General features: G+C 33.1%; 1 protein-coding gene across 1 annotated transcript; it reads left to right on the top strand.

Moving 5' to 3' along the window:
- The first annotated feature begins 2626 nt into the window (after window positions 1-2626).
- Window positions 2627-26757, top strand: LOC125056960 (homocysteine S-methyltransferase YbgG-like). The gene is made up of 7 exons (XM_047660342.1): window positions 2627-2770; window positions 10545-10729; window positions 18404-18574; window positions 20230-20330; window positions 24678-24839; window positions 25917-26131; window positions 26468-26757. Exons 2-7 carry the CDS (start codon window positions 10549-10551, stop codon window positions 26655-26657), a joined length of 1020 nt encoding a protein of 339 aa, XP_047516298.1. The 5' UTR covers window positions 2627-2770; window positions 10545-10548; the 3' UTR covers window positions 26658-26757.
- Window positions 26758-27653: the final 896 nt, after the last annotated feature.

The raw sequence follows: 27653 nt of genomic DNA, 5'->3' as shown, positions 1-27653 counted from the left end.
TATTAACTAACTAGAGGAACTTCGGATCACCTATGTATATTTGAGCCAAAACCTAATGCAAAATTTACAGCTAACCGCCATTTATTTAATTTATCTAATTACAGCTATATAACATAAATATCTGAAGGTATCTATAAATATACTAGTGGACCCGACAGACGTTGTCCTGCATGATATTTCAAGCAATTAGTAAAGAAAAGTATGAAAGTACCGACTGCAGCGCCATCTGGCGGGCTGATTTGTGAATCTGAACCATTCCCAGATCCCCTTGAACACACACAAAAAATTTCATCAAAATCGGTCCAGTCGTTTGAGAGAAGTTCAGTGACATACACACTCACAGAAGAATTATATATATAAAGATGACAACCAAGTTGCAATTCTTTATTTCTAAAATGGCACAAGACGTGAAACTTTTTCCAGCGAGAAACAGATTTTATTGGAAAATTCAAATGGCGTTTCTAGTATTTTTCTTTACCTATTATTTAGTTTTCCCCACGTCTAAAAATTCCCTGAACTTCCATAAATATTGTTAAATCATAATTAGCCAAATCGGTCCAGTCATTCTCTAGTTTTAGCGAGACAAACGAACAGCAATTTAATATAGTTAGATTATAGCGCTTAAGATATAATTACTACGGGGCGACACTAAAGCTTTGCGAATTAATTTAATTATAAATTCTATTTAAAATATTCAAATAACGATGTACGTTGACTTAATCTTTCGTCCTTGCACCTTTTTTGTTTAGGCAAGGATCACGATAATTTCTAGATCAGCTAATATAATTCTAAATAAATAAGGAAAATCGAGTGAATCAACTAATTTATAGAATACGATTGTTAATAACAGAAAAGTAAACACACTGTTCTATCAAAACAAATAATTAAGATAAATTCTAAGTATACAATATATATTTATTGTAACACATCATAGATTACACATCGTCTTAAATACGTTATCGTTTATAGTTTTATTACGCCTAATCTGTGTAAAAAAGCATTTATATATAATAGGGTTTATTACATTTTAAATGTAAAAAAGTCTTTATCAAAACGTAATAAGGTCATTCAGTACTGTCTCTCTCTCTCAAAGGACGGTAACGCACCCACTAAAATGGGTGTCCATGTCCATGGGCAGCGCTGTCTGCCCTTTATGGGCTTCCCGTAGGCTAGTTTGCCCCCATTTTCTATAAAAAAAAGTGCGTGCGTACAAAGTACACATATTGTCAGAAGTGAAACATCTTTATAAATTAATTATTACTAAGGTAAAAGCTCCAATAGATGATCATGTACCAGTATATGATCACTCCATGTATTTGTATATCTATATACACACTGTTTACACGCTGTATACGTGCTAATGATAATATAAATAAATAAAAAATCTGCGTTTGCCATCTAAAGTTTTAATATGTAACCACTAAACGAATACATCAACCAATAGCGTGTATTTTTTCTCTCTCTCCCTTACTCTCTCTCTCAATCTTTCTCACTGTACCTCCCGCTCCATGGCACTGTGCGTGATGCGACATTCGCTCTATCTCACTTGCCTGCTCCCTACTCTCACTCGATGGCTATTTGATCTTGCTAGGTTCGCCCTAGCACTATGTATTTGCCAAAGACTCTGAGTGATGACCAAAGAGAAAATATATCTATTTATATTTTATTAAAGGAATATGAATCCACTGACTATTTATAGATGCCTCAGATATTTGAACAGCTAGAAAACAGCGATAAAAGAAAGATATCAGCGATGTGCTGGTGTTTTCTTAGCACGGCATAAAATGACAGAACTAAAATAAATACTTCGCTTATGTTAATTATTTCAGTTGAATTGTACATTATAATTGTTAATTAGCTACAAACGTACGAAGATAGCGGGCGAATATTTGCAACATCAACATATTGTTATCTTTATACTTTATTAACAATATTACCATTTTAATTGTAATTATTCTTTCGATTTAATCGTTGCAAGCGAGTGCGTTGCTCCCCGCTGATTATAGTTTTTCAATATTTTTATCTCTGTAACCGTTCAACAATTATTGTATACTTAAATCATTATTTTACAAGCTACTATGGCTTCTTTGACTATTTAGTTAACATTGTAAATGAGTTTGCTTGTCTTCGAGTGTACTTATTAAATTATTATACTGCCCTGTGATTCTGTAACTCACTTTTCGAACTCACACAGCGGTTTTCGCATCGGCGGTCGCTCTGAAATCAGTCGTGAAGCGGTCATTTTATGATTTGGCGTTCTGAAAAGGTAGGAGCTTGTAGTTTATTGATTATCAGAATGCCAAATCATAAAATGACCGCTTCACGACTGATTTCAGAGCGACCGCCGATGCGAAAACCGCTGTGTGAGTTCGAAAAGTGAGTTACAGAATCGCAGAGCTGTTATAGTAGAAACAAGTTTCGTTCTTTGTAAAACAATATATGCTCTACGTAGAAAAATACAAATCTATTTGTCATGCAGCGATTTTTAATTACACTTAAGGAAACTTAGGTACAAGCATGGTAAAAGTCTATTCCATAGAGCGGTTACGAAGCGTTGTTTGTTTCTCGGTGAAGACCAAATAGTGGGCAAATTGATATTGTAAACAGAGTAAACACGATAACACATTTAGCCAAGTAGCGTTTAATCTCAGTGGCCACTTGCCAGTGTCAGTGTAGTATTGTGGTTACAACAACGTGCGACCGTGTACATGTGAATAGCGCGTGTCGATGAAGAAATTTCTATATAGATAAAGAAAAAAATCCACTCGCTGTGAGTATTTTATTTAAAAACTTCCAGGCATATCGTTAATCGACTTTCAACTTTAAAATATATAGTTATAAGTTATTTAAATTTGTACGATGTTGCACGCTTAGAATAATCTGTTGACTGTGTTAAATGTCATTGCATTCACAGTCTATATATATCGATAGTGATATTTAAATTCAATAATAATGTTAGAGAAATGTTTCGTATTTTTTTAATAAAATTCCTACCCGCGACGAAAATAAGATCGACTGTGTTATTCCGTTAATGACCTTGATTCCCACACGCGTTGTGTACAACGATACTGTTTAAATAATATAATCAAGTTTAAAGTATTCGAAGTCAGTTTTCAAACCATTTATTACACATTTAGAAATGTGTACGAAATATTCAAATTGTACTTTCATTAAAATCCAAACTACACTTTCATTCACAGGGATCAAACTTTTTAAATTTGTTTCAATTTTCTTTTTATTTATTTTTATTATTACTATGTAGGTGAACAAAATTTAAAATACTGTATATTTGTTTGTTATGTTTAGTTACATTAATAAAATTAAGATTATAAATTCTTATCTAATATATAAAATTCTCGTGTCACAATGTTTGTTCCCTCCTATATACTCCTCCGAAATTTTTTAATGCATATTCAGTAAGTCTGAGAATCGGCTACTATCTATCTTTCAAACCCCAAAGTGATAAAGTCCATCTCAAAAAAAATGTTTTTTATTTTTTTATTTTTTTATGATAAATCATATAAAAATACATACAACCCTTAATTTTTACCTCTCTACGATCAAACCCTATTTTTTATTATAGTAGATAGTTTTTTTATTGACTTAACAAAATGGTTCCTAGAAATAATATATATAGCAAAACGACGTTGGCCGGATCAGCTAGTATGATAAAAAAGGGTGCGTGTACTTATTATGTACGCGCGTAAGAATTTATACTTCTTTAGCATTATTAAAAATAGTTTTTGATTGCATGCAAATAATTAATTACAATTAAATAATCAAAGACTGGAAAAGGAGTCATTATAGTCAATAAAGTTCAGTTTACATTTGAAAAATTAAATAAATATTTATTTATTCTCTTACATTAAATGTAACATAAATTATTTTATTATTCGAATGTTGTTTTTAAATTATGTCCAATGCCGTAGCATCTTCCGTGGCCAACTTCATTCTGTTAATTTTGTGTCACGGTGCGCGCGCATCGTAAAATTTCACTCTCATCAATTTTTCATAACGCGCCTAAAGAAGTATAACTTCAAAAATTACTTATATTTATAAAAAATGATAGAATTTATGAAAGATGTAAGCAGCCTTCACCATATCCCTTCGTGCTCAGGTGGATGTCGAGTCACTTAAATATATTGTTGTCACCAAAAACAATATTTCTTCGAGCTAAGACGCCACCATTTCAGAATTAAGCTCCCCAACTTTTTCGCACACTGATTTATGTTCAATTACGACGTCTTTAACATTTTTGTCATTCAAGAATTTTACGGTGAAAAGAATTTTCAAACACTTACGTTTATGGCTCCGGTCCCAACATGCTAATGGAATTTTTTAAATACGAAGAGTTGTCAAGAGCATAAACCTGTTTTTGTCATATCCAGGGCAAATAATGGTTTTACTATTATATTAATAATAAACAGTGAATTATTCATCGTCCAGCTGAACTTTTTATATTTAATTTTATGGATGTTATTTATCTGACAGTCAAAAAGAAGTCGTTATTCAGTCTTGAGCGCGCGCGCAATACAATCCCTTTATTATTTTATCCTACAACTTTAATATTATAATTATAACAAAATAAAATAGAAATTGATCTTGACAATTGACAATTCACACCAATTGACCTAGTCCCATGCTAAGCTGGTGAAGCTTGCGTTATGGGTACTAGGCAACGGATATATATACATATTATACATAGACCTAACACATATAAATACATATTTTAACAACCAAGACTTCAGCACAACACCAAATGCTCATCACATCGATGTTTATCTCAGCCGGAGATCGAACCCAGGACCCATGGATTCGCAGTCAGGGGTACTAACCACTAGACCAATGAGCCGTCGTCTTGCTTCTATATAAAAGGCTGTTGGCAAAAAAACAATCATTTATGCAAGCAAATTGTTATTATAAACAAAACAAAATGTTTTTTTTATATTTCATTAACAATTACAAATAAAAATAATTAAATTTTTTATTTAAAATGTGACTTAAAAATATATAAATAAATGAACATAGTCCCAGTCAATCCTTGGTAGTAGAACCTCTTCACGAGTAAAAGCCTTCTCCAGACCACTCCCCTTTTCTCTATCTTTCGCCTATATATAAATATACAAATACAACATATACTATGCTACGTAGGTTTAAAACAACAGTGTTTTGAGGTACTGTACAATGCTTAAATGACAACATTACACGCCTCAGTAAATCCCACCAAAACGAAAACTTTGATTTATCTAGTTATAAATTAGAACTAAAAATTCAGTTACAGCTTTCTTTGATTCGAAAGCAACATATACATACGAATAAACAATCTACAATATCCATTCTTTGCTCAACAAATGTCGACGGCTTTGCACTGGGAGGAATTTTATGACCCTACCTACCCGTTATAATTAATAGCAGCCTTTGTGATGCTCCCTTCGTCTTCCGTCTACGAAGCCTAATGATACTGATCGCATTATTCTGAAGAAAGCTGTATTCATTTCATGTGACTAATTAACGAATGAACGGAGTACCGAACAACCTTTGGCAACTGGATCAAAACAAAATGAGTGCTACATTTTTGCAGAATTCTTTTTTAAGTGGGTTAAGTTTTTTAATGCAGCAGTGTTGGCCTAGTGGCTTGAGCGTGTGACTCATGAGGTCGTAGGTTCGATCCACGGCTGTGCGTCAATGGACTTTCTGTCTATGTGCGCATTAACATTCAAGGAAGGACAACAGCGTGAGGAAGCCGGCTTGCCTTAGACCCTAAAAGTCGACGGCGGTTCTCAGGCTGCTTGATCACTTGCCTATTAGACTGACAAACGTTCATAAAACAGGTACAGAAATCTGAGGCCCAGACCTAAAAAGGTTGTAGCGCCACTGATTGATTTTATTTTTTTAAGATTTTTATACTGCATTGTAGTCAGGTCAATACTATTTGAAATAAAAAGGAACAAACATATAAAGAGGAAAGAGAGATCACGACTAACCATGGTTAATCGTCGATTATGATACGTGTGAAGGTTGATACAACATTTACTCGCTCCGAAATGCAGACCTCGTGAGACCGTAATATCAACGTAGAATTAATAACTCACCAATCACCATAAAAAACTACATTTTTGTAACAAATTAATAGCAATTTCTATATATATAAAATTCTCGTATCACAATGTTCGTTCCCATACTCCTCCGAAACGGCTCGACCGATTCTTATGACATTTTTTTATGCATATTCAGTAAGTCTGAGAATCGGCTACTATCTATCTTTCAAACATCTAAGTGATAAGGGGCGACCAACCCCAAAAAAAATATTTTTATTTTTTAGAGAATTTTTTTGTTTTTATTTTTTTATGATACAGCTTACAAAAATACATACAACCCCTAATTTTCACCCCGCTACGATCAACTCAATATTTATTACAGTAGTTATTTTTATTGAACTAAAAAGATGTTTCCTAGAAATTAAAACATCTTCCTTCATCTCCAGGGACAACCTTCGGACAGTTGACAATTTTAAGATTGTAATTTACAATCTACCGAATAATAATACGTTAAATTGTAAGCAGTTCGTTGAGGTTCACAATCATTCGACAGTTTACAATCTCGCGAGATAGATTACAATCTAACGATTTTTAAAATTTTACGGTGACATATACAAAGAAAGTCTTCCGTTAACGAGGCTAACTATGGCCAACTTAAAAGTGTTTTTATGGAAGAGGATAGAAGGGTCTCATGTGGCCAATATTAAAGTTCAAAAGTTCTAACTTAGTCGTGTATATCAAGTAAAACAATGTAAGCCTATGTAAACGCATGCCGTTTAATGGATTGGACATTTGTAGGTCGCTTGTTACACTATGACACGTTGTTCATCATTGCCTGTCAATTTTGTTACCACACTTAATAATCACTTAATTTCGATAGTGTTAATGTAACAAAAATACTGGATTAACGCGTTCAATTATGACAATTTTGTAATAGTTATTTTGAATATTTATTATTAAACCATAACGTAGTTATTTACATTGATTTCATTCTAGCAAAATTAAACTTGCTTCTCCCTCAAAGGCCGGCAACGTACCTACTAAAATGAGTGTCCATAGGCAATGATGACTGCCTTTTTTCGTTCAAAATTCAAAAATCATTTAATCATGTAGGTAACACATTGTACACTTACGATCGTCAAAAAAAAGAAATGTATATGAAATGCTTCTAACTTTACATTTAGTTTCAGTTCTCAAATCAATAGCGTAGAACGGAAGAGAAGAACTGGCAATAAACTCTCGTTTGTTTCCATGTCCTTTATTTAATTGTTTAAATAAAATATGGAAACAAATTAATTTTACTGCCACAGGGACCAAACTTTTTAAATTTGTTTTGATTTTCATTTTATTTATTTTTTAATTATTTTTATTATTACTTTATAGGTAAAGAAAATTGTAAATACTGTATTTGTGTATTAAATACTGTAATTATTTATTAAAAAAAAAAACATTGTTTAAGCTGCAAAATTATATCGCTCTATTTGCTATAAATATATTTTAATTAATTAATTACTTAATTAAAGTTTTGTTAGTACGGCTAATACGGCTAATACTTCAGGGTATACTCCATTAAGACATGTAACTAATGTAATAAACTTTTGTAATCGTGATTAATTATATATATGGTATAGCAAAGATCATGCACAATTTGTTGTTTCTAATAAGATTGTTTTAATTATATTCTACCGTACCTAACTTATGTACATATGTACAATGTACATAAGTTTACTCCATCAAGCGATGCTAATATGTAATGTGCACTTTGTTGTGAAAATTGGGAGTGTATGTGAACATAACATGTTTAAGAAATCTCCGTACGTCTAATTTTTTTCATGAAACCCTGCCTGCTCTGTCTATTTTCTCACGATATTAACTGTGTGTACTAATTAATAAAGAAAAAAAGAACACGTATAGCCGAGGTTCAAACACACTCATAGTCGAGAATAACTAAAACTATTTTACAAAATACCAACAATCACAAAAATATATATAACATTCTTTTTTTTCTTTGAAAAATGACGGAAAATTACGTCTTAGTTGTAAATTCTGCCCTAGCATCGCGCTATTGTGAGGTTGAAAATTCACCCTTCACGCGAAAATGTTATACCTCCCATGGGACTCTTAAATAAATCCGTTGCACGATGGTCTCATTTTTGTAACCGGCTCATTTTTAACTTTTTTAAAACTAAAAAAACGTCAAGTTTAGACATAAACACACTTTAAATATTAGAATAAAAAATGGGATATTTAAATAAAATTGCATATTTTTTTGTTCACGCTTTTTTCCCGAACTAGTAGGCAGGGATCACGGATCTCCTGCTACGGTCCTGACATACCTCTATCGCTTCATCCCCTTCCATGACATTCACCATGGCTGGTCAGTTATGGGTAACTTGGTTGTCTCAATATAAATTTTGCCGTGCCATGCGACCTAAAACAGTTTCGCCGGGAATCAAACTCGAAATAACTTTATTCATATAGGTAAACAAGTACACTTATAAACGTCAACAGAAAAGATGTTAAATTGATTCTAAATTTACATTTAGTAACAGTTCGCAAGTCAAGGGCGTAGAGCGGGCAAGAAACTCTCCGCCACTCTTTTTAATCGCTAAGTTTTGAGTCGTACAAATTGCTTGAACTGGAGTCAAATCAATACCAAGGATTAGGATCATTTACATATTTGTCAAATTTAAAAGAAGCTTTATCAAAATAAATCAATCCCACCTTAGTGAGCTAAATTATTCGTAAGTTTTACACGTTTTTTTTTGTCAGCTCTGGTCTGTGTAATATGTTTATTATATATATGACAAATTACAATCATGGTAGTACTATTGACTAGTAACGAATGGAAATAACCAATATATTAATTATAAATAAAGGCAGAAATAAGACAAAATTACATTGATTACAAGTTATCTGTTAACAATAAATTCTAAAAAATATATAAGACTCTTATTCATAGAAGGAATAGTTCAATTTTAGGAATTTAAAATTACCTAATTCTATTATTAAATAATCCTAAACAGCAAATGTACATTAGTTATATTATTCCTCTAGTGTGTACGGTACAGCTCGTGAATAATAATACTAATGCGCCTATTAGTATTATTATTCACAAGCCGCTGCTGCTATTCCATAACTCTCATACTACTTGAGTAGTATGATGTATGTAGTAGATAAGCATTAAATGCTCATCCAAGGTACGGGGATATTCAAACACCAACTTCTAGAGAAAAATTAAGTATTATTTTAGAACCCGTAGCGTCATGGCGAACATGCTAATCACTAGACCATCCAGTCAGTTTCCTTACAAGTTCATACACGCTCAATAAAGTTCGTAACACAAAAGTGTTGTATGCATTAGGCATATGCAGCGTGCCTGCATACAATATTCTGCTACACTCCACGGCCACTTGTGTCCTGAACTCAAGATTCACTCAACATTCTGACCTGACACCATTCACTCCTGAACCCCTCTGCGGAATCTAACGTATAAGATTCACCATTCTTACCGCATACAGACTTTTTCTAGTTCTAGTTTGTCTATAAAATTCATTATTGAGTGTTTGTAATTTTTATAACGCAGAAAAAAATGTTTTGTTGAATATTTAATATTGTGAAAAACTTATAATAAGAAATACAAAGTTAAATTTGTGCTATGTAGCGCAACAAATGAATAAGAAACCGTTAAAATACTATTATAAATGTAATTTGTATGGGAAAATTCTCTATTGAATTTTTTATAGCTTAGATTTCTTTATACCCATTTATACACAACGTTTATTCTATCCTAGTGTTGTCCTGGGGGCTCTAGCGTGAGACTATCATCTCAGAGGTGGTAGCTTTGAACCCCGGCTTTGCAACAATGGAATTTCGGTCCATGTGTACTTTTAATACTCAATCGTACGGTGAAAGAAACTGGCATATCGTGAGCAAACTGGCATATCTTAGCCACAAAAACTCGACGAAGTGTGTCAGGCACAGAATGCAGAAAATCTAAGGCCCAGACCTTTTATAATTAACAGTTGTAGCACTATTTCTCTATCCTAACCTTATCAGATCCTTATAATATTTTTTATCTTTTTTAATTAGTAGATTAGAAATCCCCATGGGCAAAAGTTCAGTTTTGCTTCAATCTCTGACTTGACTATATTGGTACCTAATTATTTTAAACGCCACAATTTTTTTTTATAAAAAGCTTTATTAACGTACAGAAACATCACCAACCAAAAACATAGATTTAACAAACATACAATAAAAATGTTACCATTGTTATATTTAACGTCTACATATTATAATTTATGGAGCCAAACAATCATAGTTACAGGTTTTCCAAGAACTACCTTTTAATGTACCCTGAGTTGTTACGCTAAGATTTGGGGGAAATAAAACATCAGATATTTTACATAACATTTTCGGTGATCTAAACGAAAGATTAAGATGAAAATATGTAACTGATAAGTTTTCATCTATACGTATATGTAAGAAAATTCCGTTTGATTGCAGAAGAATGCCCCCGCCAGCTTCAGATGACGTGGAACCACCGCAGATAGTGGTCTTGGACGGCGGATTCTCGACTCAGCTCTCTTGTCACGTTGGTCACGTTATTGACGGCGATCCTCTATGGAGTGCCCGATTCCTTCACACACATCCTAACGAAGTTGTCAATGCACATCTTGATTTTCTACGCGGTGAGTCTATAGTCTATAGTGTGCTTGTAATCTGTGAACCTATTTCTATGATTTTGTCTTTGTAATAAAATGGTTTTATCGTGTCTGAAATTGAAGCATAAATAAAATATAAAATAATGCAGGCAGGCCCACAATTATATCTGATATATCGATGAGATATAAATGTGCTTGCTAAATATATACTAAAATTAAACTTAACTAAAATAATGTTTCCAAAGACTCGGCTTAAGATTCAGAAATAGCCTAGCGGTCTTATTAAGTGGCAGCTAGGTGAGGGGTACCGGGTTCGATTCCCGGTTCGAGGGCAAGTTTTAAATTAATTTAAATTTGTTCTCGGCCTTTGGGAGGGTTGTGCGGTACCGGGGGAGTGCCTGAACCGTACATGGAGGACACGGTCGAATTTTTAAAGATAAGCACGAATTATAAAAAAATAAATCCTATACTTGACGCTGGCTAATGCACAAATCGTGCCAGAGCCATAAAAAAAAAAAGATTCAGAATCAATGATGCGCTAAGTATGACTTCCGCATGTCAATGTCAAACGTATTTGGTTTTGACATCATGGAAAAATTATTTCAAAGTTTAATTGTAGTATATATTTACTGAATAGAATAAATAAATGATTCCATATTATTATTTCCAATTAACAAATAGTGTAATGTTAATTTGCAGCCTTTTTCACGAGCTGCACAAAATTATCTGGAATAATTAAAGTTAGCTTAAGTTCTGTGCTCGCTAGAGCTTGATTTACTAAAGATAAAACAATTTTTTAACTCGCCATCAACTACAAACTTGTTCAGCAGTTCTTAGGTTATATAATTTTCTTAAGACGACATTGATTCAAATTTTATTGATTCTTACGTACACCAAAAACTATCTACAAAGCTTATTTTAATTAGAGTCCAAAATTGTTCTTTGTTACTAAGCCCACAACGCACAATTTAATTTGTGTCCCCCAAAATGAGTCTTTTGACATATCGTTTTATCATTTTGGGCTGGCCTGCTGTGTTTGACCCAAAACAATTACTGATACAACGGGACCCAAATCCAGGACCTTCTGATTATGTCAGGGGCTAATGTTAATTTCAGAACATTACCATAAAATAAAGTAGATAAAAATAATAATAAGATTACTAATTAGTTCAAATTTTATGCCCAGGACTCAAACGAGTACATATTTCATTAAAAGCGCCTTGAAAGGTCGTTCATTAGCTATCAGTTTATTAAAGGTTTCTTTTATAGAAATGTTAAATAATATATCTAAACTAGAATAATGTGCTTAACTATAATTCCCTAGTAATTACAGCGCAAATGATTACTTATATTAACTAATTGTCAGAACGGAAATGCGATGTTATTAATGTAGGGCTTAGTCCAGTCATTCGGTATGTAAGTAATACCTTTGTATTAATATCCAAATTATACTGCTTACTGATTTGTGAACTGTAATAATTTAATTATTACATTATATAATTCTATATGTTTAAGTTGTATTTCGAAAAAGCACAAGCACCAACGGTTGAGTGAAAAACGCAATTGGTTTCGTTTCAGTGACTCGTTGGGAATTTTCTTTAGGCCAAATACGATAGATAATGTTTTTAATTTGATTAAAATGATTAATTTCACGCTGTTCCTTTCTTTTAAAATACTATGTTACTTAAGAAGAGTTATTAGTTTTTAGCCATTCTTTCGATTGGCATCATAAAAATAGGCTATTTTTACATTTAAGTCGGTTCGAAACACAGACGACGCAAGTAATTTTTAGAAAATCTTTGAAAGCACAATTAGTAACTTTAAAAAATAACATAAAGTCCTTTCAGTAAAATACCCTATCTACGATATTTAAGGTACTTTCCCTTCATGTCCCATAGCTTTAGCTTTAGGACGCCCTGTATAGTGTATATACTTATTAGCGCTGAATTGCTGAGGATTGTAGGTCTCAATTCACATCTTTATACGGCTTCGTCTCTTTGGATAGGTATTTAAACAACCACATACCTTCCGGTTGTTTAAATACCTATCGTTTCATTTGTGATTGATTTACATGTATTAACACTTAGTTAGGTAGCTGGCGAGCAAAATTTCTATAAGATCAGGACACATGGCAGACGTTATTGATAGTGATAATTATACCCTAAGAAACATGAAGGACCTCGTCTGCCACCATGGTGACGCTGCCTTGTCAATTTACAGCGTTTCAAAAATGTTAAAAAAAAGGTGGGTGATATTATGTGCACATTTCTGCCTCTGGGGCTGATGATCATAGTCATCCTGTCAACACAAAAATTCGTAGAGGCAGACATCCAGGGATCTAAGATTTTCTTCGTTTCCAAGATGTTTGTGTCCACCCCAAAGGCATTCATGTGCAAATGATTTAATATCCCCCCTTTTTTAAGCAACTTCAATCGGCTGTAACGCGAAAACGCGACCAAATCAATTCGTACTGACGTAAACTGCAATCTACCTCTGTGAAACTTGTGCAAATCATATACCTAAATGCTCACCAGCTGCCTAACTATTAGTTATAGTTTACTCATTGCTGTGTTAGTTTTACATGTGATATAAATTTAACGATTCATTTAGCGATAACTTAAATTTCCTCCGACCTCCATATGCTATAGTCAGTTTTAATTTCACACTCGCTATGAGATAAAAACCTTTCAGTAACATTTCTATTCGCCTACAGTCAATAGATAAGTCTATCCGATATTTACATGAGGTTTTTGAATTATTATGTCTAGTAATTTGGTTTTTACAACGAATTGCTTAAAAGGAAAGTGTTAAAATTATTTTATTAATTACACAATATAACATCATTTTTCCTATACAAGTAATACGTATTATATATATAATAAACATTCACGGGCTCGAAACGAAGCAATATATTAGACGTTCCCTTTCTACAATAAAATATGGCGTCACTTTCTAGCTTTAATATGTTGAAGCTCACGTAGGTAATTGACACACCTACATTCAATAAGTCCTCTGTAGATACAACGGTGTAATTGCGTTCTCTTCTTAGAGATACGAAATGAATTTCCAGGCAATCAAGTGTATGACAGATTGTATGAGGCGTGTTGCCATTTATAAAGCGACGTATATTTCACTTTCTATTGAGCTTAGCAAAGATGCTGTCATCATATTTGGGCGGTTAACACCCATAACGAAACTTCGCAAAACAATAATTATTTCGGATTACATACAGATGTTTTTTGCTTTAATTTAAATAAAACTTAAGGACCTATCCTATCGCTAAACTCCAAAAAAGTACATTGTCACTTTCCATTTTTCCTCATCGTTTCTTGAAGTAGGGCGAATGGAAAAAATATATGGTGGAGTTGAGTAGTTTATGTATCCATTTTGAAAGATCGATACACGATTTAAATAACTTCGCTCGATAGAAAAAAAATCAAAACATACTAAATTTTTAACACTTTGAATTCATTTTATGACGAAAATGTATATAGAACATAATTTTGAAATTTACACGATATATTAAATCGCAAGCCAAGTAATCCATTTCAGAAAAAAAAAATGATAAAATTACATTCATTTAATGTTTTACATAACTAATTGTTATTACGGGCCGACGCGACGCGCCTCTCCACTGCGCACCGCAGTCCACCCCGAGACACTGACACAGCAATTCGTGCTGTAATAGGGCCTTAAACATATATAAGCAAATGTAATAATTAGTGTTATAGTTTCCTTAACTGCTATTCGGCACTTAGCAGCTCGATGTCCGTCCACATTTGAGCATTTAAGGCACTTTTTCTCGAGTATCACTATAGAAAACCAGATACCCGACGAGGTATTTCCGAGCCAATTAAACTTAGTCCTTTGGTCCTTACAACGCACTCACGAACCTTGTTAGTGTACATGGGCGGTGAGACCCCTGAACACTTGCCCCTTGTTCTATTAAAAACAGCCAGCAGACTCTCGCTGAAGTTTTAATTATCGACTTAAAAACCCAAAGTTTATATATCAATGAAATAGAATCATTATTACTTACGACTATTAAGGTAAAGGAACATCATGATTTAATACAATGAAAAATTAAAGTGATACCAAAATAAATCCTCTTATAAGATACGTAATTGGTGTGACTATCGACTTTGACGACAAATCAGATTAGATAAAAACATTATTACAATTACGCTCAAGTGTCCTTGGCATACAATATTCATTCAAAATTTCGCTACAAATATAATAAATCTACACAGTGTTTGCGTGAATTAGAAACCTTAATTTAATAATAATACGTGAATAAGATAATAAAACATTTGAGGGTTCAATGACTTTTCACCAATATTGTGAAACACTAACCTTTTTTAATACTATTACAAATAGGTACAACGATAATTTATTATTTTAGTTACAGTTTATATGAATAACTAAAAGATTACATTGCTTACGATTTTGATTTAGTAATTTGGGGAAAATAATTTTGACATACCTGCGAGTATGATATAACTTGAAACTGAGGTTGGAGCTTTTGTGGGCAAATATTATATTTTATGTATATCTAAATCTCATTTATTTTGCATTGCACGGCAAATAAAGTAAATTTTCACTTAAAAATGTGTGTATTTTAAATATTTTCGTATTTTAACTAAACTGTTTAAGTGTAATTAGACAAAGGAACAAAAAAAACTATTTTATGTTGCATGGAATTTTATGTCTGTTGATAATTAACATGAGATCGCTGATTATAAATATTTCATTTTTTCTATAGCAGCTCTTGTTTTTGAGATATAGCTATCAGATATATTTTTGTACTAGTTACATTTAAACTTTAAATCAACCGAGCTGTTTTTTTTACAGATTTTTGTTTGACATTGTGAGAAACTCATTCCACTATGAGAGATATCTGTAAAAACGATCCTCACTTTTTGTAAGCATCTGTGGTGAATAAACATAATTATGTAAGAAATCGTAAGTTGCTAGCATGTAATCCCTGCATCAGCGACATAAGTAGGTACGACCCCGTCTCATGTCATCGTCCTCTGAAAGCCTTTCACCACAAAACGAACAGTTTCTTTTCATAAGGAAAGCTGAAAAGTGTCTACAAATAACTCCCAGGAGGCATACCTACTGCCTTGCTTTTCCCCTCTCTACACTGCGGAAAGTAGGATAATAATGTCATAAGTACTAATGATTGTATTGTGGTTCTACATTGTATTTATAGTAATAATATTAAATCGTTTATTTGCAAAGAAAGTGGTACATACAAATTGATTTATTATTTTAAAAACCCACAATCAGCTATATAAAAAAGGATTCAAATGTCATATTAATTATTGTAATAATAAGAAAAGTTAAGTTATTTATAATTGTTGTCAAAACTTATGGTCTAAATACTCTCCCAGGCATCTTGCCTTTAAAAAAATTATCATCTCCTTGCAAGCATAACACGGCGGTGTTCTACAACTTCTAGGAAGGTGACTAAATAGTTTGATAGCCGTAACAATTTTTTAATAACATCGTGGTGCTATATGCAGGCCCACCAACACACTTGTTGGATCCCTCGGTAGATAGAGATGATATACCTAGTTAATGCGTACACTTGAAGTTATAAGCAGTCGCAGGAATATAACTATACATTTTATTTAGTATTATAGATTAGAATAGTTTTTTTGTATTTATTACTAATCTTACAGCTAACATACATATTATAAGACAAAACACTTAGACAATATACAAAGCCAAAGCAGATTACATAGATATATGAAACAGAAAACATAAGTAAGTATATTAATAGACCAAAAATAAGTTAGGTTTATCCAAATGAAGAAATACAGTTGTATACGATGATGATATCAAAGAATCGAACTTAATTCGATGTGTTTTTATATGGATGAATTCTCCGACTGTGGACCAATCTTATGATTGAGATGTCAAAATCGCCTGTAATTCTCTTATTTATATCGGAACCATTCTTCATAAAAACGGTAATCTTAACTTATATGTTTATATACACATTTTCATCATTATTGTTTTAAGTGTGCAACATTAGCGTGACTAAAATTAATAAGAAACATTTTCAAATACTTGTGCATTTTGCAAGTCGATTATATTCTTGGGCAAACAAATTTATAGATAACAATTTCAATATGTAAAAGATATTGCAAAAGACAATATTTGTAATACGCGTCTGTTCTAAAATACAGTTTGAGCTCCGAAACAAGGCGGGTGCCATTAATCACTCTGTCTCTTTAATACGTTTCCATTGGAGCCGCATCCATTTAGTACATAATTAATTCCTTCAACTTAACAAGAATTTCTTATGCGCTGTAGCGGAAACTTTGGTTGGGTCAAATATAACCTAATTTTAATTTAACATATGATATAATACGATGTCGGAGAGTCGGTAGTACGGAGTGATTGTTTGGTTATAATATTTCTTTACACAAGTTCTGTCATGTCTGACAGACAAGCTGGTTTCCTTATCCAAGCAAACATTGATGCAAACTTCTTTAATATTTTAAGCGTATAAAGATTCAATGTAATGTTTTTTACTGAATGGTTGGAGTAGATATTATTATTTTATAATTAGAGAAGTCAAGTACCACGGAGATACACACAGATAGTCTACCTTGATATATTGTCAGCCCTATAAAAGCACTTCACAAATTACGATTTTTCAAAGCATTTGTAGCTTTTATGACGTAGGTATTGGAAGGGTTTAAGTTAAGTTGCTTTGATGACGTTTATTCTTAGAAAAACTTGACTTGCGACTTGTTATAAGAGTTTTCCAGCACGCCCTCAGGATCATATCGCTCACAAAGTTTTAATAACATTAATTGTTTAAACTCTTAGCCGCAGCCTGCTCACAAATAACGCTGTCCAACTAAAATTAACAACAATTTATAGTGTTAGTTTCGATACGAACTATGGAAGCTTGTCGAATTTTGGACAGATTTACGATATGAAGATATGTTTTTTTTTAATCTTTGACTCCCATTACTACATGAATTTAAACGTTGAGTTATATAATGTAATAAATTCGTGTTTATATTCACGTAGGAAGTCTTATTTAAATTACTTGCGTGTGTACTGTGTATTGACCAAAAATAAGGGTAGTTTTTTAAACACAACACCGTAAACGTTTCAGATATTTTACTATTTAAATAATCTTTTATTAAAATAAAATAAAATTTATTCTTAATAATTATTATGATTAGTTTAAATGCCTTGTACTAGGAACTAAAGGAGGACCTATTTTGTCATCTGAAGTGCCTTGAATATCGGCATATGGGTGTGTTAAGCTCGATCAAACCCAAGACAACGTGACAGCTCATCACGGTGACCCACTAAAACCAACTCGTTCTTCCTAATTTGTAGACATTCTGGCCATCTTAAAATTACCCAATTTTTACACCAAAATATTTTATAAATAAATATAATTACAAATCCCAAACTAACAGTCATAAAAGTCTAAATGTTTTATTTTTAATAAGAAGGAATGTCTACGCCTCTGTTTTTAGTTTTATTTTCTATCCAATCTTACGCAAACTATTTTGTACTTCTTAAACGTGAAATATGTTAAATATAATACAGCAGAGGCGCTTAAAGGAATTATATTACAAGTCAATTAACTAAGAACGTAGATGGTCGTAATCGCTGCTATAACTCATTGCATTGCATAATTGATTTAGCATATTATAATTGCAGCTGGGGCTCACTTGATAATAACAAACACATACCAAGCGTCTGTCGACGGATTCGTGGAGCACCTGGGAGTCACAGCTGAGGAAGGATATGATCTCATAAAGCGAGCTGCAGAACTGGCGAAAAAGGCACGTGATTTATATATGGAGGAATATGAAGAATATATACAAACAGGTATTTACATTAGATAACAATTCGTACAAAACAAAATCATTTAATGATAAATTAAACATAATTATGAGTAAGATAAAACAAATAACACGAGAACTTACAAACTAGAACCGGTATTCTATAACTTTGAATAGTTTTTGTTCAACTCGATCGTATAAAATAAAACAGTGTCGCTACAACCTTTTTAGGTCTGTGCCTCAGATATCTGTTTCATGATCGTTTCTTAATCTAATCGGCAAGTAGGTAGCCTCCTGTGCCTGACACACGCCGTTGACTTTTGGGTCTAAGGCAAGCCGGTTGCCTACCGATGTGTTCCTGCACCGTTCGAGAGAATGTTAAATGAGCACATAGAAAGAAAGTCCATTGGTGCATAGCCGGGGATCGAACCTACGACCTCAGGGATGAGAGTCGCATGCTGATATTCAGAGATCTCATCGAAATTGTATACAAACGTCGAAACTAGTATCGCTATTGGAGGATAGTACGTACTGTTCTACTTATCAAGATACCATTTAAACACAAGTAGGTACTTTTAATATTTGTTTATAATATTATTATTTCATTGTAATAACTCAGATTGTTAATACTTTTAATACATTACGTATACAAAAAAGAATTAATAAATCTTATCATGAAAATTTCAAGAATGTTAACATTTAGTGAACAAAGCCCGGGTCGGTAGCCCTGCGGGAGGTTGCAGGCTCGCATTAATTACACTTTGCAAGGGTTACAGTATTTGTTATGATACTGCGGCGGAAAGTGCGAATTGCGAATAACCATCAACTTTACTCATAATTTAGAAATGTACCGTGTAGTTGAAATGTGAGGTAATGGACTGACCTAAACATAGGTACCAGTTATTTAGGTCACAATGAAAATTCATTGATTTAAAATAAGAACAATATATAAATTCCTATATATAGAGAGCAGCGACTCTCATCCCTGAGGTCATGGGTTCGATTCCCGGCTGCGCACCAATAGACTTTCTTTCTATGTGCGCATTTAATATTCGCTCGAACGCTGAAGGGAAACATCGTGAGGAAACCGACATGTCTTAGACCCAAAAAGTCGACGGCGTGTGTCAGGCACTGGAGGCTGATCACTTACTTGCCTATTAGATTTAAAAAATTATCATGAAACAGATACAGAAATCTGAGGCTCAGACCTAAAGAGGTTGTAGTGCCACTGATTTTTTTATATATTGAGAAATGGAGTGAATATCAACTCCTTCAAGTTTTAGAAGTTAATTACGTATATAGCCTTGAAGATACTCTTTTTAATAATGGTTATACTTGTATAAGGTGTAGTTAGTGATATATCAATTTAAATGAAATATCTTCAAAACAATTTATTTACACAATTTTCGATTACTTCTTACCGAAAGAGTGTATTATCAGTGTTCAATAGTATTTTTTGGTCCCTATTATTAAGTTAAACGATTCAAGATGTAATCATAAACTACAAAACAAATGTCAAAGTTCTATCAATCTGTCGAACGTCAATTAACAATCTCTTTGATCTGAATTTCAAAGAGATATTTACACCTGTTATATTAAATGGTTTATGTAAAAAAAAAATTTAGTTACAAATGTATGAAAGAATATCTCGAATAAATACTCTTTGGTAAAGTTAAGAATAATTTAAATTTATTTACGCAGATCACGCACCCATAGTTGTGGGTTCTGTGGGGCCGTATGGGGCACACCTTCACGACGGATCTGAATATGATGGCAGCTACGCCGACACCACTACAGTACAGGTAAGAACTATCCCATACTATCAAATTAAGAGCTTCACAGCTATATGGCTGCAATGCGGATAGATCGATTAGGGAAGTAAAGTGACACTTACAGCGGCCCGAACCCTGATGGGTATAGTCTCTTATTAGTAAAACTCTTAGAATATTCTAGCTTTACAGTCTCATTTCACTCGGCGTTGGTTATTTCATCTGGCCAAATTAATGATAAGACTTAATTAAATTAGACATAGCTTTCTCTAAGCTATTTTTCGGGAGGTTTACGGCCTTTGCTATTAAAAATTAACTTTATAAAAATTCCAGCGAAAACAAATGTTGTACAAGACTATTATACATGTCTAGACTGAGTTTACGCGATCCTAATTTATTTAATGAATTTCTACAAGCGGCATGTACTGTTTCTGTCTGTTAATGACAATATCTAACTAACTGTATAGAGAAATGACGTAAAAAGCTTACGTATCGACGTCAAATTGAATACTATCTCCGCTCATATTTAATTTATTATGTAATTATCACTATTTTGTATGGAAATAAATTAGTGAATCCTCGGACGCATAGGCCAATCGAGTGGAAGGGAGATAGATACAGCGCAAGCGTAACGGGACAATGAGCGCCACGGGACAATTAGCGTAACGTGACAATGTTACATGCTTTTTTGTGCGTGCAGCCGGCGTTAATCGAAGTTGTCACGTCAAAAATAAACCTATTTACTATCAGTTCTGTCTCTCTTTTAAATAATCGAGTTTTTGTATACAGACAACTTAAGGCTGTAATGTTACACGTATTCAATTATAGCAGTTGCACATACAGATCCCGGAAGTAATGTCAGAGAAATGCATGAAAAATCACTTTTACTAAACGAAAAAATTCATTCCAATGTAAAAGTGATGCTTAATTATTTTTATCTACGGATATTTGCAGACACATTACCATATCACTCTACTCGTAAATAATTGTATTGACAATAATATTATCAGTGTTCAATGTTACTGGTCAATGCACGATATCAGAAATTAAATAAAACAAGTTCACACAATCGATCCCCTTATAACTTCATAACTGTACGAAATCATTTATATCACATATAAGAGAAGGTTTATTTTACTTAAGAATGTTTTTAAATAAAACAGAACTTTTGGATAATATAACTGATATTACTACGAACTATTTCTAAATTGGTATATTTTGTTCGGTCAAAACTTTATATTATGTCCAGGATAAACATAGTGTCTTTAACAATACATTCCGTAAACTACGCAACGCCAATACGAAGGACTGTGTTTGGTCAACGCTCCTTTGCATTTAGGGGCCCCTTCCTTTATAAGAAATAATAATAATGTATGGATTCTGAGATCGTAAAACTATCCAGATATAAACTAGCAAGTCACATAGAAACTACACTAGCCAAGTTGGATTTCGAATCAACAGAGGCATTACTACATATCTTGGTATGACTTTGAGGTTTCATAAACTAACACAGACATAGTACACGATCATAACAACTTTCAGTACCTACACTCTAGTAACTACACTCTCAAATACATGCGCATACACACCTATTCACACACTCACTCATTCACTTCATTTGTAACACTAAATTTATTACTATTATCATCTTTTTTTTAACTAATTTATACATGTACCACGTAATATGAATTCTGTCACAGACCCTTTGTCATGAATAAAGTTTTTATAATTATTTATTATTATTACTAATGAACCTACTTTATAATCGCCTAATCCGTCCACGACTTTTTTGAATCATTAGGTTAGGCTGCATCGTTTTGATCATGATTGAGAACTCACAAAACACAGTCCTAAAATCCCTCTCCGAATACTTTAGCAACTCCTTTAGGCTTTGAACGATCTAAATTGCTGCGCTAACGAGGAATGATAAATATAGGTACAACTAACAAATATGAGTATTTTAATTGCCTCGGAATAAACTTTAATTATAATTTAACTATTTTTTTTATATTGCAACGCATTGCGCATTAATAGCTGTTTAGTCGAATAAAAAAATCCGTATAATAATAGTCCGGGCGCTAGAGGTAGTTGAGTATGCAAAATGTGAGTACCGAATTTCGCCAACGGATTTGAGTTAAGAAAAGGTCAAGGAATGAGGTTCTTGCTGGTCCATTTTTTTACCCCCTTTTCTCTTACAGTACATTATATAAAATCATTTCAATGATTATTTTTATAATAATATAGTTTGTTGTAATGGTAAAAGTGAGGATGGATTCCTAATTATTAATAAAAATAAACTTTTCCATATAAATGTTTCTACTTGTAGCCCTTAATAAATTGATAAATTGCAACTCGTTCAATTTCTGTGCGCTAATGCGCTTATCTAAGTGCCCATAGACAATGTGAGTGTCCATGGGCACTTAGATTAGATGAGCCTTCTTCCCGTTCGCCTGTACTATATTCTTTTTACATTTTTGTAAATCAAATCTTATTTAAGGTAAACAAAAAAAGCCCATGTCCAACAGAAGTTAATAAAAACCCTTAATTTATATTATTCGAACGGACCATGAATACTAACGGCGAAGTAAAAGTTGAAAGCGTTGGCTAAATCGTAAAGAGGGTCATAAAGTTGCCGGGAAATTAAAATTTACATCGGCAATATGAAAAACTCTCTTTCCATTCCTCCTTTTTTCGGGCTATTTGACTGGGGTGGACAGTTAATTAATGGAGACGAGAACAAATGGAATAAGGCAAACATGAAACCACTTAACGGGATTCTTTTAATCTTTAATCCTTTCAAACACAGTCTACACTTTTTTGAAAGTATTGCTTATTATAATGGATACACTACGTATGATTTCGCTTTCACCTATCAAACATAGGTGATATCAATAGATATATTGTTACATATATATATATATATATATATGATAGAATAGAATTTGATCGAATCAGTCGCCAATCGTGTTACAAGTAAAAAAAAGTAATGTTAAAAAATATATTGCGAGGTCGTCCAAGCTATAATTAATTTAACTAAAATAAATTGAAGCAATAACGCAAAACATTAAGATGTTTTTTTTGGATTTAAGACTATTATTTTGAATTGGAAAACCTATAATTCTTCTTAGAAATCAAAATTCTATTAAGTTAACTAAACATTTTAATACTTAGCGTTATCTAACAGTCTGTTTGTAGATTTTGCCAAATTCATCCACGTTTTTATTCGGATAGAGTACTTGTGTTTATTCGAGTTATGTTTCAATTCGGACGGAATTAGCTCCGTACTGGGAAAAATCTATAAGCCGCTTTTACGCCGAGTGAAAATCCTTTTGAAAATTCATTAATATTCGCATTTAACACTTACTTCATAATCCTTGTAGTTATCCCTCAACTACAATAATACCGTTACGAGACCATTTTACGCCGAATATTTTGTAAATGAATTGAAAATAATGAATCATTTTATAATCTCGCTTGTTTAAGCAGTGTTTGAAAAGGGTAAGCTTATACAAGAGTAATAAGTCTAAGTGAGTTCTTTAATGTATTCACGTTTTAAGAACTGTGAATGCTATTCAGTTCTGGAATTATAACGTAGCACGTTCTTCACTCGCTTGTTTATTCTATTACGCTGAAACTATAATTGTTTAATAAGCACGGAATAATGATCACCTTAATAGCACTCAGAATTATATCACTGCTGAAATGCAATTTACATGTTATGTCGGTTTGCCGTAGTTAAGACACAAAAGAAACATTGTTGCTTGAATGGTGGTCTATTCTACGACACAGGGTTAAAAATCACACTATCACGTATTAAGTAACATGTGTGCGTAAAGATATCATCATTAGCAAAATAGCATTTGTAACAAGTATGATTGCGTACTACTTATTTCTGTTTACAACTTCTTCTATTATTTTTACAGCAAATTTTAGAAACACTTAAGCTATTGTTCAACATTATTTCTTTGAAGTTTGTCTCTGTTATGTTCCTTACTACAATTTGTTCAGTGTTGCACCCTTCGTAGCCATTAACAGTCAGCCAGGACATAATAATATTGTCTCTTCAGCTATATTGTTGCAAGGACTTATCTTAACTCTAAATCTGTGAAGATACGATTAGAATCTACCATGACCTGTCAACATCTGTGTGATCAGTCCCTATTTAGAAGTAGCTAGGGTCCTTCAAGAGTACCTACTAGTTGCTGAGCTGATCTTGCTGATCATTTGCCCCCTGTTCTATAAACACGTTCACAAACTGCTGTATTGGAATAATCATCAGTAAAACAAAATAATTGATACATAGATGCTGTAGTGGCAGATGCCTGGCCCATTCTCCATTGTACTTGAAGAGGACTATATTAAAAGCGTACTTCTTTTCAGTCAATGCGCGAATGGCACTTACCGCGGATTCGCGCACTCGTGGAAGCTGGAGTGGAACTGCTGGCGTTGGAAACCATCCCTTGTCAGGAAGAGGCAGAAATGCTGTGCGAACTGTTACGAGAATTTCCTGGTATGAAAGCTTGGCTTTCATTTAGTTGTAAGGTAATGTTACAAATTTTTTATGACTAATTGATTACGTAAGAACATGTTCCATAAGCTTCCAACTTAGTATTAACTGTATTTCAGCCTGTGACTTTTCAGTTACATAATATGTTTATAAACAGAAAAATCATCGCAATTTAACTAACTTAGCTAACTTTGTAATATCAGATAAGGTAAATTAATATAGGTATACATTTAAATTAATAGAAGAAATGTTTACTAAGATTCCAAAAACTTACAGATACAGCGCACGCTTATAACAACTATACACATAAATACAGACAAATATTATACGCACACACACCCATTCACATACCTACTCAAACTTTAGTCACATTAAAGGTCTTATAAGACTTTTGTTTGAATTTGATGCAACATGTCACTTTTTCTTAAAAAAATTGTTTTGAATATTCACCATGTACCAAAGAACATTTGTAATAGCCCACAACACAGTTTCTCAAATGTGGACAAGATCAGATCAATTTTGTCACAACCAGATTTCTGTCGGGAATAAAGTTCTATTATAATTTTTTGCTGTTAAAATATAGCATAATTATAAAAAAATATTCCCAAAATCATGGAAAAATAACTAAAATGGAATGAGGACTAGAATTACTTTTTACGACAGTTTTCTATCTCACTTCTACTTTTCATTTTATCATAAGAAAATACATTAACATTCTTAGTTGGCGCATACTTGTGACTGACTAATTTCTCCGATATTAAGTTTTATTATAGAATACATATATATGCAGCTGAACATTACAAAGTTATATCTTTCCCGCTGAAGGAGTTCATTAATCAATTATTATGTACTTACCGTCGCCTGTAGGATACTTACCCGTCAAATTGAAATTTTCTCAGCTCGTAAAACTTGTCTCGTCGCAGGTATTTAAGCTTTTAAAACGTTTATTTCCTTTAAACATTACGGTAGCGTCTTATGTATTTGGAAACATGATTGTGCAATTTTTTCTTGTTATATAGAGAAATATGCAGTAACTTGTTTATCGATAACGTCAAAGGTCACCGCGATTATTCCACTTGAGTGGATGCCAGATAATAGAACGACATTTTCAGGACGACCAGAGCATCGCCCACGGTGAAAGTTTTCAAAAGGTAGCGAAAAAGTGTTGGAACCTTAATCCTGAACAGCTTGTAGCGGTCGGCGTTAATTGCTGTACTCCGTCGTACGTTAGAAAATTACTCAAGGGAATCAATGACGACCGGCCGAACGATCCCATACCATTAATTGTTTATCCTAACTCAGGCGAAAAGTACAACCCACAGATTGGGTAGGTTGAAACAAATGTTTTAAATTTTTTTATTTCAATTTCCGTAACTACACCGTAGCAAATATAGTTTTGTGCAAAAAAATACGCGTGTAACTATGGGTTTTGTCGTGTGTTACTCTATACTAGGAACATGGTTTAACAAGTGTTGAATTTCTTTGACAATATTTATTGCTTACTGAATAAAGGTTTAACAGTAACAGATATTTTAAAAAGTTAATGACATACTTCCTTAGCAAATCGATCATCTTAAAGGAGCTAATAAAAATGACATTAAAATATAAGGCATTCGATTTCACTGCGCCTTAAAAAGTTAATGTTCATAAACTTAATTTCCAGGTGGATTGACAGGGATAAATGCGAGCCTGTAGAAGTGTATATACAGGAATGGCTGGATATGGGTGTGCGGTACGTAGGTGGCTGTTGCCGCACCTACGCTGCAGATGTTTCCAGAATACGGAACCAGGTGCACTGCTGGCGGGATCGCTGGCGTTTCCAGCACAAATATTCAAAGACTCAAGACTCTTAAAATTTGTTTATGATTTAAGGACTCTACGGACCTCATAGTAGTTATATACAAATATATTGCAGTTATATTATTAAAACCCTAATAAATTACGTGAATTACCCGTATCTATTTGAAGCTAAAACAAGGATAAACAATGAAAGCTGAAATGTTACGCGTAAAGATGCTGTCGTTCGCGGACGTGTCTCATGTATCCGTTAATATAAACAAATCTCAGTTAAGATCCTTTTTGTCTTATGTTCTTTATAAATAAGAAATAAGGAATAACTATATAAAGCCTTGTAAAATATATTATTTTGAGGTATATATTACAATCTCGAAATTGTGAATTAGTCAAGCACAGAATGTTTTAAACCTTCGGGCCTATAAAGAAACATGAATTATAAAGCATATTCTAAAATCTTTACACCAAGTTAATTTTTGATTACATTTTTTAAATGGTGACGTCGGCGACTATACCAGGTGACTTAGCCGAACGAAAGCTATCAATATGAGTTTGCTTTGTCAATAACTTAATAAAACTTTCGGAATGCACACAGGAAAAATCAAAGCATATTTTCCTTGACGCAAAAATAGTTGGAAAACTGGATGGCGTCCGTAGATTGAAAACGAATTTAAAATGCCCACGGTACATACTATAGCAATATTCGAAGTTCGCCGCAGAACTATCAGCTGCATGGATCGTTCCAAATTTTCATCGATGCGAAAGAAAAGAATCTTTGTATAACATTTTCCACCAAGATATTGAAGGCAAGTAATTGAATTCCTCCTCGAGGCCGACTACTTACGCTAAATTACACGCCCGGAAAACGGGTTAGAATTTTATTAAACATCTTTAATTAGTCAACGTTACCATTCTTTCGTAGAAAAATTAGGTTTAAAATGCCTCAGCTTAATCAAAATATACCTACAACTGCGAACATTCTAAATACAGTTGGCTAGATTCCAGCCAGGCTTTTATTAATGGTCCGTACGGATATGTATTTGACCCTACAAATA

Source organism: Pieris napi, chromosome 15, assembly GCF_905475465.1.
Source record: "Pieris napi chromosome 15, ilPieNapi1.2, whole genome shotgun sequence".
Lineage (NCBI taxonomy): Eukaryota > Metazoa > Arthropoda > Insecta > Lepidoptera > Pieridae > Pieris > Pieris napi.
The sequence above is the reverse complement of the archived record's forward strand: the minus strand, read 5'-3'. Positions and strand labels throughout refer to the sequence as shown.

What these genes read in the sequence shown, in the direction of transcription:
- LOC125056960 (XM_047660342.1), top strand. Translation starts at nt 10,549, where the DNA reads ATGCCCCCGCCAGCTTCAGATGACGTGGAACCACCGCAGATAGTGGTC. An exon ending in ACATCTTGATTTTCTACGCG is followed by an intron (nt 10,730 to 18,403) that starts GTGAGTCTATAG and finishes TTATAATTGCAG; the next exon opens with CTGGGGCTCACTTGATAATA. An exon ending in GGCTTTCATTTAGTTGTAAG is followed by an intron (nt 24,840 to 25,916) that starts GTAATGTTACAA and finishes CGACATTTTCAG; the next exon opens with GACGACCAGAGCATCGCCCA.